This window comes from Diorhabda sublineata, chromosome 1 (genome assembly GCF_026230105.1).
Source record: "Diorhabda sublineata isolate icDioSubl1.1 chromosome 1, icDioSubl1.1, whole genome shotgun sequence".
NCBI classification, from domain to species: domain Eukaryota; kingdom Metazoa; phylum Arthropoda; class Insecta; order Coleoptera; family Chrysomelidae; genus Diorhabda; species Diorhabda sublineata.
In genome coordinates, this window is record NC_079474.1 from 16,443,142 (window position 1) to 16,458,304 (window position 15,163).

A 15,163-nucleotide genomic window follows, 5' to 3' on the forward strand; every position below is an offset into this window, starting at 1 on the left:
TAGAATATGACGTACATTCAAGTTGTGAATTATTAAAATAAATATTATTTGGAAATCGCAGTAAAAGTTGATAGTCTATCAAAAACATCTTTGAATCGCTGATATATTTTCGATGTTTAATGTTAAATTTGTGATACCGTTCGAAAAAGGTATGATTTTTGTATATTTATTAAGAACTTTCTCGAATTAATTATTGTGGGGTAACTTTTTTTTTATTTTAACGTGAAAATTACCGACCAAAAAATATAAATCAAAGTTCAATAGAGTTTGAAACAATGTAGATCGTAATCCACACGAAAAAAATTTATATCACCAGCTATAATTCATTAAAGAGAATAGGGTAGAATGAATGGGGATGTCATACGTTTTTCAATTAACACAAACATACTGGTAAATCGTAAACTATTCACATAGAAGATTTGAGCGTTCTAAAGATAAAATACTTTTACAAATGAAAAAGCACTAAAAGTCACAAAATGGAATCTATGACAGACAGACTAAACATTGACACATTTATATCAACGATAACTGAATGAGGTTAGAGTCCATAATAATAAATAAATAATTGATGATGATGCGTCGCTGTGAAGAGGGTTGTTTTGGATTATTTAACTATGAGCTATTAACCTAACATTGGAATAAGGGTCATGAATAAGAAAAAACTAAGTACTTAAACGTTTTTTCCAAAATAAAATTATATACAATGATTAAACACAAAATATGGGTGTGTACATTGATAAAATGATATTTCCCATACAATGAACTCGTTTTGTTTATTTTCAAATTAATATAAACAAATTATAGACTCATATTGATATCTGACCGTGTGTTATTAAAAAATATATTAATCTAAATAATAAACCTTGACGAGTAAATTGTGATTTAACATACAACTAATAAAGATAATTGCGATGTTGATAATAGTCAGATCGTACAGACGTAGCTGAACCAATTGAAGATAATTGATGGTAAATGTTTAAACTGCATGATAATCACACTTTGATAAAAATTTTATTTGATTTTTATTGAAGTGAAACTTTTTAGTGAAGTTTTGATATGGCAGTTAACTCGTAGATTCCGAGCTATCATTTATTGAGTATTTACCATTGTAGATTCTGCATGCGGGGTGAAAAATCCAAATGAAATACACTGGCGAGCAAAAAATTGAGGTCACCTTAAAATTTTCACGTTCTTTGCAATTTTACGTTTTCAGACAGTCTTCGCAAACTGTACATCGTTGCATGTGATTTTGTCAGCTCAATGTGATACTCTATACTAAAGATAAACGCATTTTTTTCTTGGAAAAAGCAACAAATGTACATTTTGGGCGAAATTCAACATTTTGGTACGAACAAACTAAAAAAACTGGACAATAATAACGTGTATTCCCTCCTATTTCATTGATACCTGCTTGAAGTCGGCGCGGCATACTCTGAATTAAGTTGCGGATCACATTCCGGTCGATGTTATCCCATTTCTGCAACAGCTCCTCCTGGACAGTTCTTGATACTGATATGTGTCTGCGGATCATTCGTCCCAACACGTCCCAGAGATTCATGTCTGGGCTGTGGACTGGCCAGTCAAACCGCCAAATTTCTACCTCATCCTGATACTCCCTGACAATTCTGGCTGTATGTGGTCTCGCATTATCTTGCATAAAAATGCCACGTTTCCCCATAGTCACCATGAAAGGCATAACATGGTCTTCTAGCACCTCCGTAATGTACCTGTGAGAGGTTAGGGAGCCATTTTCTACAAAAACCAACTCTGTACGAGCTTGTGCAGTGATTCCCGATCAAACCATAACTGACTTACCGCCAAATGGAAGACGTTCGTAGATTACAAACTTCAGCATATCTTTCCCAAGGTCTCCACACTCGTCGACGTCCATCTGACCTGGTGAGGCAAAAACCCGACTTTTCTGAGAGCAATACCCAGCTCCAGTCATCATCATTCTAACCAACGTGATCTCTAGTAAATGTCAATCTTGCTGTCCGATGCTGGCGTTGCAACGGGGAACCTGTAGCCAATCTTCTGCATGACAATCTAGCAGTTCTAACGGTATAATGACGATGTAGTGATCAAAATGACAAATTACGAAATAATTACTTAAATTAACACATTACTATATAATATTGATTAAAAATGAGGAAATAGTGACCAAAATGACGGATTACGACGAAAAAGTGATGATGAAAATTGACATATAACTACGAGACAGTGACAAAAATGACAAAGTACTACGAAACGGTGACTAAATATGGCAGATTACTATAAAATAATGATTAAAAATGACGAAATAGTTACTAAAATGACAAATCACTACGTTATAATGACTTAAACTGTCGAAATGGTGTCTAACAATGACAAATTACTACGAAATAGTGACTGAAACTAAAATAATACTACGAAACAGTGAAAAAAATGACAAAATACTGCGATTTGGTGATGAAAATGATGGATTAATACCAGAAAGTAACAGAATTTCTGAAAAAAAGTAGCAAAAAGAAATAAGAATTTCGAATTTTTAAAAAAGTTACAAAAAATGACTAAATTTTTGAAGAAAACATAAAAATGACAGAATTTTCGAAGAAAACTACAAAAATGACGAAATTTCTGAAAAAAAGCAACAAAAATGACAGAATTTTTTTTAAAAAGCAACAAAAATGACAGAATTTTTTTTAAAAAGCAACAAAAATGACAGAATTCTTTAAAAAAGCAACAAAAATGACAGAATTCTTGAAAAAAGCAACAAAAATGACAGAATTTTTTTTGAAAAGCAACAAAAATGACAGAATTCTTTAAAAAAGCAACAAAAATGACAGAATTCTTTAAAAAAGCAACAAAAATGACAGAATTCTTTAAAAAAGCAACAAAAATGACAGAATTCTTTAAAAAAGCAACAAAAATGACAGAATTCTTGAAAAAAGCAACAAAAATGACAGATATCTTGAATAAAACAGCAGTAAAACACGCGAGTGATCACTAGGATTAGATCTTTTCTTGCCGAAGAAAGCTGAAAATGGTTTACCTCAGGGCAGCGAAACACACACATTAAAACATTCTGAAAAATAAGCTAAGAGTGTATAGCCATCGGGCTAACTCCCAATTGATTTAGCAGTGAAACCGCAGTAGCTGTCCTATTCCGTTAGTGGACACCAAAAAACGGTCATCTCGTTGAGTGGTAACTCTTTTTCGCCCAGACCGTGGTCTTCTAGTAATCAGGCCAGTCTCCAGAAAACGCTGGTACACTCTTTGCACACCACAGAGTCCAGCATCAACAAGTAAATTGGAAAACGCGCAAGGAAAATGTGAATGCACATTTTTTTTTCAAAGTCATACTCTAATCCATCGAATGACAGCTAATGACAGCTGTCAAGTCTCGGAAAAAATTTGCTTTAACGCCTATTAATCCTCATCAATATTGACGCTAAAATTATTCGTAATTTCTGGAGTGACCTCAATTTTTTGCTCGCCACTGTATATTCGATTAGAAATAAATGAGAGGCTGTTATACAGGGAGTGTGAGTGATAAAACAGATACATTTTAAAAAATTGCGTCTGAGAGCTTTCGTTTCTTGTAACGTTTCACAAAAATCTAATCAGTATAGGATCTTGGTTTTCTAGTTTGAGCTATTAGACCTCTTAGTATGAAACAAAAAACAATTTAATGATCATGTATTGCGGTTCTGGGACTCAAATTGTTATTTCAAACTAAAGCACCCAATAGTTGAGTACCCAAAACGATTTAACTTTGAATTTAACATCTCAATAGTATTTTCTCTTAGTTTGCCATGAAAATCTATCATTCATTGATAGTTATTACGTTGAGTCAATAATAATTACATTTCCGAAATCTTGTTATTTGTTAAATTAGATATTGTCAAGAAGATTTCGTAATTTTCAAATTAAAATATTCCGAAAACGATACAAGAATACCTTTTTGGTATAAAATTAAATGATGTTTTAGGAATTTTCCTCAATAAATCTAATATTAAAAAGGTTATCATCAATACTACTTAGTACTAACCGTATAACTAGCGCCCTCTATGAGAGTCAGACTTAAAAACAAATACGTTGGATGTATCAGTTACCAGTAGTTACATTGTATTTTTTCTGAGTAAACCTCAAATATTTTTCAGTTTTCTATCTATCCTAGAGACTGTCTCACCTTTTTTTCAAATACCCTGTATATTTATGCATGTCTCTTTGACCATGAAGCAGTTTTCGCCTAATTTGTGTAAATGTATTAAGAACAGCACTCAGACCATTAACAAATCACAAGATCAATCTTTGAAAGTTTGTGGTTTGAATCTCGAAATTGCATGGCTTTCCCCTGGGTCAATTATTTGCGAGTCTTAAGATCATCTGCGAATTCCTAATGGGAACCATTTGAGATTTGTTAACCATAATCGTTTCGAATTACCAATTTTTGTCTTATATTAATGTAACTGTGAAGAATCGTAAATAAATTTGTTGTCGACTGACCGTCCTCAACGTCTTCATAAGCGATTCCACAAGTCCCTTAGACCATTAACTTACTTATTTTATTAAATGTGACGACCATAAATTATAACTTTTGTATACAATAGGATTAGTATTTAAGAGAGAATAAACACGCATAATGTGTTCTTAATAGTTTTGACATCAAACGAGTAGAGTAGTCAGATTATTTTTATATTTTATGTTAATAAATAGTTTTTTCAAAGTTATTTAACTTGCTTAATTTGTTTTTGCGCATGAAATAAATCAAAAAATTTTATTTATATTCATTACCATAGTTGAAAACTGAACTTAATATAATCCAAAATGTACTGATTTATTTTCTGAGTCGCAAGGATAATATTGAAAATAGATCTTGTTAATTAAGCTCAAATTCAAAGAGAAAATTGACATTTAAATCGAATATATCACAACAACCTTGATCGGAGTGTGAATGACATATAGAAGCTTATTTTTGTTATTAGTCCAGTGAGTACAGTCCAATTAGAGCCAAAACCCACGAAAATTAGTTATGTCGCAGATTTTCTGGATTTAGATAGTTCTGAGGGTGCTCTATCGATACAGTAAAAGTTAACATCAAAATTTTGGCCGTTGAGCGATATATTTTTATTTAAATTTTCAAAATTCCGAATTTTGCGAATAACTCGGAATCTATGCCGAATTTCGAAAAAAGTTAAGATATCAAAAATGTAGTTCAAAAAATTTCCTACAAAAAGGTTTACTGTAATTTTTTTCTAATCTCAAAATTACTCTTACAAAAAGCGAATTTCCCTCAGACTCTACGTGAAGCGAAAACTTTTTAGTGAGATGCGACCCCGAAGTTTGAGCGCATTTTACAAAGAAAAGACAGCTCTTAGGGAAAAATCACAGGGAACCTGTTTTGTAGAAAATTTCTTAAACTACATTTTTGATCTGCTCACTTTTTTCGAAATTTTGCATAGATTTCGAGTTATTCGCAAAATTCGGAATTTTGAAAATTTAAACAAAAATATATCGCTTAGCGTCCAAAATTTTCTTGGGTCGGTAGCTGTGATGATTGGACTATATGGCCAAGTCGTACTAGGATCATTTTTATTTTTAGTCTTCATATACACTTTTTGTTCTTATTCAAGCACCCTGTACAAATTTCTTGGCACGAAACCAAAAGTTCAAAAATCGCTTTTCATTTGGCAGGAGTCTTTTTTACTGTAAACTTGAACTTTGTATTATAAATTCACGAGAAAAAATCTTTCGTAGTTTTCATAAGTAATATAAATTTATTGGGCTCATTCAGATATAAAATAATTAATAACATTCAACAATATAAACATTATAAACAACGAAAACAAAAGAAATATTTGAAACAATGCCAAACCAAATGCGATTCGGTATTAATAACATTTCTAAATAACTAAATTGAAATTGATTCCAACGTAACGGGTATAAAAATAGTAATTTGTGCCACAAGTGACGAAAAATTGCCCAAAGAAGTCGTCAAGTCGAGTTGAGCAACGCGTTGAGTGCATTAAACTCTTTTTACACGTATTCGATACATTATTTTTTTTACGTTCGTACTGAAATACGAAAAATCGTTTTATCAAAGACACTGAGCTAAAAAAAAAAATGAAACCTACATCCAAAATCGTTTAACTGGCTTATTACTTCCGGTCACACAGTATGATGACATGCAGGTGATTTGTCTGCGTCACTAGTGATTCCAAACAAGTCGTAATCTCATGAACATGAGTTGATTTTCCCTCCTAGTGAGAATTGCGAATTGTCATTCAACAGGGTAAAGAGCAACGGAAATTCATCGAAGAATGAGTCGAGGTCTTCATAACTAATGGGTTCTTCGTGAATGGTGTCGGAAATTTGAAGTTGGCCGAACTGCTTTCAGGATCTATCCTGTATTCTGTTGTTAGTGAACAATTTCTAGCTAAAAACCACGAAACAACCGAATTGGTACAGCATTGGAACACCCACCATACAGTTCCGAGCTAGTATCGAGTGATTTTCATCTTTTCACTGAATTGAAGCGGTGATTTGGAAGGCGGCGTTTCTAAACTGACGCGGAGCTCGAAGAAACTCCACTTTCAATCATTAGTGGCCATGAAGAAGATATTGCAAAGCTTGTTCATAGATATGACAAATGACGAAATGAAATAAGCTAAATCGTGAAACAACCCTCGTATTTTTTATTTTTTGTATTCCAAATTATAAATTGTTCGAACAATTGCTGTTACTAACGCACCGCACACTCTATAGATGTGTGATATATATATTTATTTTTAACCCACGATCGTCATACAGTGTATTCGTTAGAAACCAAATGTTTAATGCAATTATTTTTCAGTATAAACCTGAAACAACATGCTGAAAGTCATTTAGTGACTTCGTGATACGAATTGACGCATCATTATTTTTCGTGGAACTAAATTGTGATAGATAATAATTGTTAGTGTTTTAATATTTTATCGAATTATTATTAGTGTTTTTGTGATATAAGTGATTAAAAAATGATTACCGTACCTAATATTAGTTATACTTCCTATAGCGATGCGAGTTATATAGGAAAAAAAGCTGTAAGTAACATAATATTTCAGGTGAAAAATAAGAAACGTATTTAGGAGCTTTTACTACTTTTTTTTTAATTTTTCATAGTCTAACATAGAAATAAACGTTATAAAGTCATAATATGTTCTGTTTTTGTTTCCATGCACTTTTCAGAACGTCTTCCATTCAATGGAATCTCTTTTGGATGTCGGATCATAGTAAAAGACCTTAGCTACATCTCCAATTACAATTCATCGGCTTGAACTTCTTTGGTCGTGACTGCAAAGCTCTAAAAATCACTTACAACATTCTAGTCGACTCTACTTTGGCACTGCACTGAGAATTAGACCTTCCACTTATTTTTTGTCGTTTGTAAGGATCCTTAGATCACTTATTTGTTAATGGAAATACTTTTGTTTTTAGTCGCGGGTCACATTTTTTGTTTTCTGGAGTAGTCAGCACCTTCTGCACGTGGGTCATCTTCTAATGATTCTCGTCCTTAGCCGAAACCAATATTGAATTGTTGATAATGACACAAATCACTGTAAACAGTCTCTATTTTTAATTAGTGATGGTTTTAAACTATTTTCAACTCAATTTGAGACATTTTTCAAAACAACTTGACTGAGTGGTCGTTCAAGCTATACTATAATAAAACGAATCGAATCGGCAGCTTGTTGAGACGAAGATTTCTACGAACGCACTTCAATTATTTTTTAAGACCAAGAACTCATCTATCGCACTACGTATATCATAATTCTTATTTGAGAATTATCAAATTCTAGTAGTCGTTGAAAATTTCGAATTTTGCAAATAACTCGGAATCTATGCAAAATTTCGAAAAAAGTGAGAAGATCAAAAATGTAGTTTAAGAAATTTTGTACAAAAAAGGTTCCCTGTGATTTTTACCTAAGAGCTGTTATTTCTTTGTAAAATGCTCTCAAACTTCGGGGTCGCATCCCACTAAAAAATTTTGGACACTAAGCGACATATTTTTGATTAAATTTTCGAAATTCCGATTTTTGCGAATAACTCGAAATGTATGCAACATTCCGAAAAAAGTGAAAAGACCAAAAATGTAGCTTAAAAAATTTCCTACAAAAAAGGTTTTTAGTGATTTTTTCCCAATCTCAAAATTACTCTTACAAAAAGCGAAAGGATAACTCATGGATAGCTCTACGTATATCATACTTCTTATTTGAAAATTTATCGAATTGTAGTCGTTAAAAATTGCGTGTGTTAAATTAATAAAACATTACCGACGCCGTTCAAGATTATGTAGTAGTACTTAGCAGCATATGGTCCTTATAAGGTATACAAATAGAAGAAGTTAATTCAAATTTCCACGTAATAGTGAAGCATAGGATATAATTTTAAAACTGAGAAGAAAATTAGAAATAATAGAAATTAGAGCTGGCACCACTGCATTTTCAAATAACTAACTGCCTGCATTTGTGTGCTATCTCAATGCAAATACTGGTACATTCGAGCTACTATGATTGTGTAAGCTTTAGAACGGAGGCAAAGTGTATACAGGGTGTCCCACGATGAATTAAAACTATCTGTATATGACAAAATCCAATTCTACCGGAAGTCGACTGTAACTTTGTTATTTTAAATGGAACTCCCTGTATATTAATACATTTTTGAAATCTACGTAAAATTTTAGTATACTCTTGTCTAAAAACTTTTTTCGAAACATGCATACTTTTTGAGTTATTAAATTTTGTAAAAAATTTGATCCTTGTAGACCCTTATAAATTATTTTTTTACGAGAATACCCTTAAAGATATGAAAATGGTTTCTATTCGGTTGCTTTTAACAAAGTCAGACAAATTTGAATCTATGTTGAAAAATTTTATACAGGTTGTGTATAAAAAGTGTTCAAAGCTTAACTTCATAAATATCAAATTTATTTATTTTTTTAAATAGAACCACCCGATTTAATATATTTTAATGCATTCAGGGGTAAAAAGTAAGGCAAATTCATATATACTATACCCAAATCTTACCGTTATCCAGATGTTAAATGTTTTCTGTAAATTTTTAGAGATGTAGGTGTGGGCTAAATTTCATTTTGACCCGTTCATACACCCTATATAAAATAAAAAATTTTTCAACACAAATTCAAATACGTCTGACCTTGCTAAAAGCAACCGAATAGAAACCATTTCCATATCTTTAAAGGTATCCTCGTAAAAAAATAATTTATAAGGGTCTACAGGGGTCAAATTTCTTACAAAAAAATTAATAACTCGAAAAGTCTGCATTTTTCGAAAAAAGTTTTTAGACAAAAGTATACTAAAATTTTACGTAAATTTCAAAAATGTATTAATATACAGGGTGTTTCATTTAAAATAACATAGTTACAGATGACTTCCGGTAGAACCGGAAGTCGACTATTTTTGAAAATATTTTAGTTAAAAGATCGTATCCGAAAACTCAAACTTAGAAATTTTCATGATTCTACTATAAGTTTTTTGCCATATATCAGATAGTTTTAACTCGTCGTGGGACACCTTGTATTGTGGACAAAATATCTCGCTGCTATGGGGGAATCCAAAAGAGGATGAATATCACTTGGTGATGAGATACGTGCCGGTGGATCATATTTTCCCATTACTGCTAGAAATTTTGAAAGAATGAAACTTATAATGGAAGAAGATCCAAGATACATCTCTTGGTGCTAGATCCGCAACAATAAATCCAATTTTACACAATCATCTCCATATGTTGGGTGCCACATGTGTGGTTGTTAGAGATGTTAAATAATGATGGACGTTATATTCTTCTCAGAAGGAGAGCCACGTATGGCACCAGGACTTGGTACACCACAAAATGTTTACCTGCAGTTCTTGAGTCAGGGATTAATGTTTCGTGACATATTGCACAGAAGACAGTTGAATTTTTACGTGAAAATATTAATTGAGAATCCACTCTAATCGTCTGATTCGACCATGTGTGATTTCTGATTATTCTTCAGCATAAACAAATATTTACGTGCTTTATGTACGTGTTGATTACTTTTAACCTAATGTAGTGTAATGTATAGCGTCGCCCTCGTAGCAAGAATTATTTTTATATTATATTATTATTATTATCTAGCTGAAATAATTATGAACAAGTTTTAGATTTATAAATTAACATTACTCAATATTTTTTAATAGAAAGTAACAGTTTAAAGATTGGATATTTACATACATTTAATTTACGTACAACATTTGTTTTACCTTTTAAAAAACGTGTTTGTTATAATTTATATTGACTACAAAACCAGTTATATTTGATATTAATATTCGAATTCGATTTTGTATCATGGACAAGGTGATATAATTCTAGAAAAAAATCATTATGAATAATTTGTATACAAAAAATGTGTGAATCTCGTCAAATCAACCTTAAAATCCAAACTTGATCACGTAATTAGCCTACACTTTGTTAAAACAATTAGTCCGGGAGCTGGCAATCTCAAGAGACCCGTGATCGCGGAATTGCAAAATTTTTATATAAATCGACAGCTATAAATTAGAGATACGAAATGCGTCGATTTATTTAGCCGAAAGTATGAAAAAAAATGATTATTTAAAAAAAAACAGAAATGTTTTCCCGTCATCTCGGATTTCGCTAAAAAACAGTCTATTCGATAGGAAATTTTGCGATATAATGAAAAAAAAAATCGGTTTACCAATTTTTTCCAACCTGAAGGGCCCGGCTTACCTATTTAAACGGAGTGATTGGGGGATAAAATTCCCCGAAAATTTTTTTGGGTAATTATCTAGATTAGGTTACACGCCTCCGGTTTAGTTAAAATTTTAGTATGTTTAAAGAAAATTACGCAGAAAGCATCCCCTCAGAGATTTTTGGCATTTAATAAATCAAATAATTGTCATGGTTCTTCAGCGATTGTAATATTTGAATTAATCGTCGAAACCTAACCTACATAATTCTCTACAAAATGAAATCACAAACAGGGAAAGCTGTTATCGAAAACTATTCCATGATTTTTACTTGATGTAGTGGTCGACAATAAATAAAATAAACGATGATTTTACATACAGTTCGACCATTTAATGCACTTATTGCCCAATTGCACCACACGGTTAGTTTAGGTTAGGTTATGTTAGGTTAGGTTAGGTTAGGTTAAGTTAGGTTAGGTTTCAACGATTAATTTAAATATTACAATCACTGAAAAATCATTACAATTATTGGATTCTTTAAACGCAGAAAAGTACTGGAAATTAAGAAAGAAATATATTTTATTCAGGAAAAACCGTGGTATATACACTGAATAAATTTTGGCGGGACGAAACTGTCACAAATCGAAAACAAACTTTCCAAATAATTTATCTTCATCAGAAAAGAGGTACATATCGATAATAGAGGCGCCAACTCGTGATTTCGATACCCGCCACAAAATTTTAACTTCTAGTTACAAAGTGCCAACTCATGATCGTGGTTGTCGTGAAGATTAGACAACTCGTTGGATATCCAGAACAAAATGAAGATATGCGACGAAGAACAGGTCGTGTATTATACAGGGCTTTAGGGAAAAAACAGACTAAACAATTGCTTTGGTACGCACGTGTGATGTAACAACCGCAGAATAGAAGAAGACGAGGTAGACCCTCAAGAACCTGGCAGGAAGGAATTGAACAGACAGAGCTATCCAGGAAGACGAGTGGATAGATAGAAATGTGAGACGTACGAAATGCTGGTTGCTACAAAGGAACCTATAAGATCCCCGATGTATAAATGTAAATATTTTTGTTAAAAAATGGGATTATTATTGCCCATCTAGGATTTATTAATCCGAATCAAAACATTCTCGTAACGTGTAAATGATAAAAATACGCGAAGGTTACTAAAAATTTTATAATGGGAATATAAACAAACATATTAGACACGAGCGAAACGTTTAGATAAAAATAACTTTAATTGCGCAAAGAAAAAATAAATAAAATAATTTTTTAAATTGTTTTTCATTTCTAGATAAAATTATTTCAAAGAAAAATCACGTCCATGGGCGTACTATCCTAGAATAATTATAAAATTAAATGATTGTAGTCATTTTGATGAAGATAATCACTTGATATACGAGGGCGGTCCAAATATGATCGAGGCAAATGATTTGACACTTCTCCGGAAGCTTTTTGATGCCGATATTCGACATGGACAACCATGTGAACACACTGTAGTTTTAAAGTTGGCTGTACGAGAAAAAGTTGAACGTAAACATTCCTTATTTTTTCAAGGTATCGATGTTTTTATTCATTACTGACATCGTAAATTGATTCCATACCCTATTTCCAACAACTTGGGTCACTTTTTTGATAGGAACAACTGGGTTACGGGGGTTTTTCAGAAAACCAAAATCCTCCTTTACCATCAATTTTTCTTAGAAATATTTTCGAGTCCAAGATCGTGAATCCATTGTCGATGTGTCCGACGTTTGAAAAATTTAGACGCGTCTCGATTTTTGTTCATAATGCTATTAATTCTATGCCGATATTAAATTTTATTTATCTATTGAATTTCTTGTTTTTACAATTCATGAGGATTGAAAACAATAATAAAATATAAACAAACAGTTAAAACAAAAAACATATAATTTATAGGTATACCATTTGAGAAGAAGCAAGAAAAAAATGAGTTTTTCTCTCGTAAATCGGCACAAACCCACAGGTAATTATTGATGGAAAATAAAGTATAAAACCCATAGATACACTCTTTATATTCGTGGGGTGAATTAATAGAGGCTGTTTCCTACGTTTTTAATTTATTTACACACTATACACTACACTTAAGTTACAATAATTTACTTATAAATATCATATAAACAATTTCTGCGATTATTTTTACCAATTCGATCTTTTCACTACGACTATTTATTTAAAACTAAACCAACTGCGTTTATACAAATTATTTATATACCTAAATAAAATTCTATAAAATTCTAGACGAAAAGAAATAAATAAAAAGAGTTTCCTAGAAATTATTTAGAAGAAATAGTGTAAATAAACCGCCTACTGCTAAAAGAATTATATACAAATGAATATCAAACGAATCCCGCCATTTATAAAAAATGTGAATGACGCTGCCCGAAAAAAGCGTCCCGCGAATTCGCCAAATTTACAAAATTCCATAACAACTGGATAGCGGCTAGGGAACCATTTTGCGGACTTTAGGTTTATGAGCGATTTTGAGCGATTTTCTTTATAAATTTTACACATTTCTTAACTTCAGAGTTTATGTAAGTTCAAACTGCGTGAACTCTAATTGTGATAATAAAGTTAAATTATATTAATTAATTTTGTTTCATCGAAATAGTTTTTTTTTTGGAAGAAAAGGGTTTTTCCATGTACGGGGTCGGCTCAATAAGATATGTCAGAAGGAAATTTTTAATTTAAAAAAATCTGACGATACACAATGATAATAGAAACTAAAAGAAGAACAGCTTAACCAACAAAAAAATAATAAGAAATTCGAAATTTTAGATATTGGTCCACCAAATACATCGATTCGCCCCACTGTACATCGTCGTTGAATTCTCCACCTCTGAGGTTTTCTTTCAGAAGTCCAAACATGTGGTAGACGCGGGAATATACGGGGGATGTTGCAGTTTTGATCCATTTTAAAGAATCGCACTTTGAAGTGAATTGCTTATCATTTTCGAGCGATAAACAGGTTGCATTATTGCAGAAGGTTAGATAAGAGTTTTGGAACGCAGCGATCCCCTTCAGTTCCAGATTACAGTACTCATAATCTTACTCGCAGTCTTGGTGGTCTTCGTTTTGAATCCAATCTTCAAACAAATGATACAATTTTTCAATTGTCCAATGACTGATCAATTATTTTTCTATGGTTATTATTTTTTATTTCACTCACAAACAAGTGATTACTTCAGACATCTTTGGAAAGTATTATCACGAATTTTTCTACTTTTTAATCATTAAACTTCACGAATGATGTGGTTTATAATTTGATTATTGTTACAGGTAACTGATTTATATAAACAAATGAAGGAACAAACTCACACGCCGCCAACTAGATCAGTAAGCAGTGCTGCAAACTTGACGTCGCTATGCGTCGACATCTCACCAAGTTCTAGTAATTTTTTCGAGGTAAAACCAATATTTTCATCGAAATATATCACAAATAGACAAATTTATTATTTAGTAGTATAAAATTTCAAATAATTTTACTCAAATCTGATTAATTGACATATTTACCGATTCAACCCCAAGAAAATAACTCAATTGCCCGAAATCTGACCCCGGGAATTCCATGATGTCTTTTTTCAAGAGCTCCAAGTGTTTTATATCCTTCTTGATATCCTAATAGCATGGAATTTACTTAATCTTCTCCGATATACCTGATAGCACGTTTTAGGAAAAACCTACGTCCTTTCACATTGTTTCATGATACCCCCTCTTATTTTTCACTTGCATCGAAGTGTTTGAATGGATGAACAACTTGAGATCATTATAACCAATCTAGACTCTTCATAAGAAACTCAAGTCTGAGTCGTTCTAGTTTATGACAGTTTTTCTTGTGAAGTGGAATCCAACACTTTCTTTTTTGACCACCGAGCTATTTTTTAAAGTCAGGGAACTTAAAATAATCCAAGGAGGCTAAATCTAGCGAATAGGGTGCGTGAGGTAGCAATTCAAACTTTATTTTATTAATTTTGGCCATGCGAATACGGTTGTTTTTGCTTGATTTCTTCGCTCAAACGCTGCAATATTTCCGTTTTCGAGATAATCGATGGTTATTCCACGCGCATCCCAAAAAAACGATGGTGGACACTCATCTTGCGCACAGCTTTTTCATATTCAAATTTTCGATGATCCAGTTGCTCTTTGTGGATTTCCTTCAAAATTTCTGGAGTCGTCACCTCATTTGGTCGATCACTACGTTGCAGGTCTCCGCTACCCAATATCTTAAAGCAGTCTCATCCAGAATAGACGTCTTCAAATTTAAAACATAAGCTGTATAGATCGTGTATTTTTCAAGCAACTACCGCCACTTCTAGATCAAACCAGATACTTCTGGGACGATTCTCGTAGTAAGCGTAGCCGGCTACTGAATAAATCGAGAGTGTGGATAGCTAACACACCTGCTGCTGAAA

At 32.3% G+C, this 15,163-nt stretch overlaps 1 protein-coding gene across 3 annotated transcripts in view; it reads left to right on the plus strand.

Annotated features, from left to right (window-relative positions):
• LOC130447310 (TBC1 domain family member 4) overlaps positions 1 to 15,163 on the plus strand; it is a 91,856-nt gene that overhangs the window by 61,807 nt on the left and 14,886 nt on the right. For 2 of the 3 annotated variants that reach the window (XM_056784059.1, XM_056784076.1), the window contains exon 3: positions 14,031 to 14,156. In XM_056784059.1, the coding sequence (XP_056640037.1) occupies positions 14,031 to 14,156 (126 nt within the window). Of the gene's footprint in view, positions 1 to 6,833; positions 7,065 to 14,030; positions 14,157 to 15,163 lie in introns of those variants that run through there. The other variant, XM_056784067.1, reaches the window with a different exon arrangement.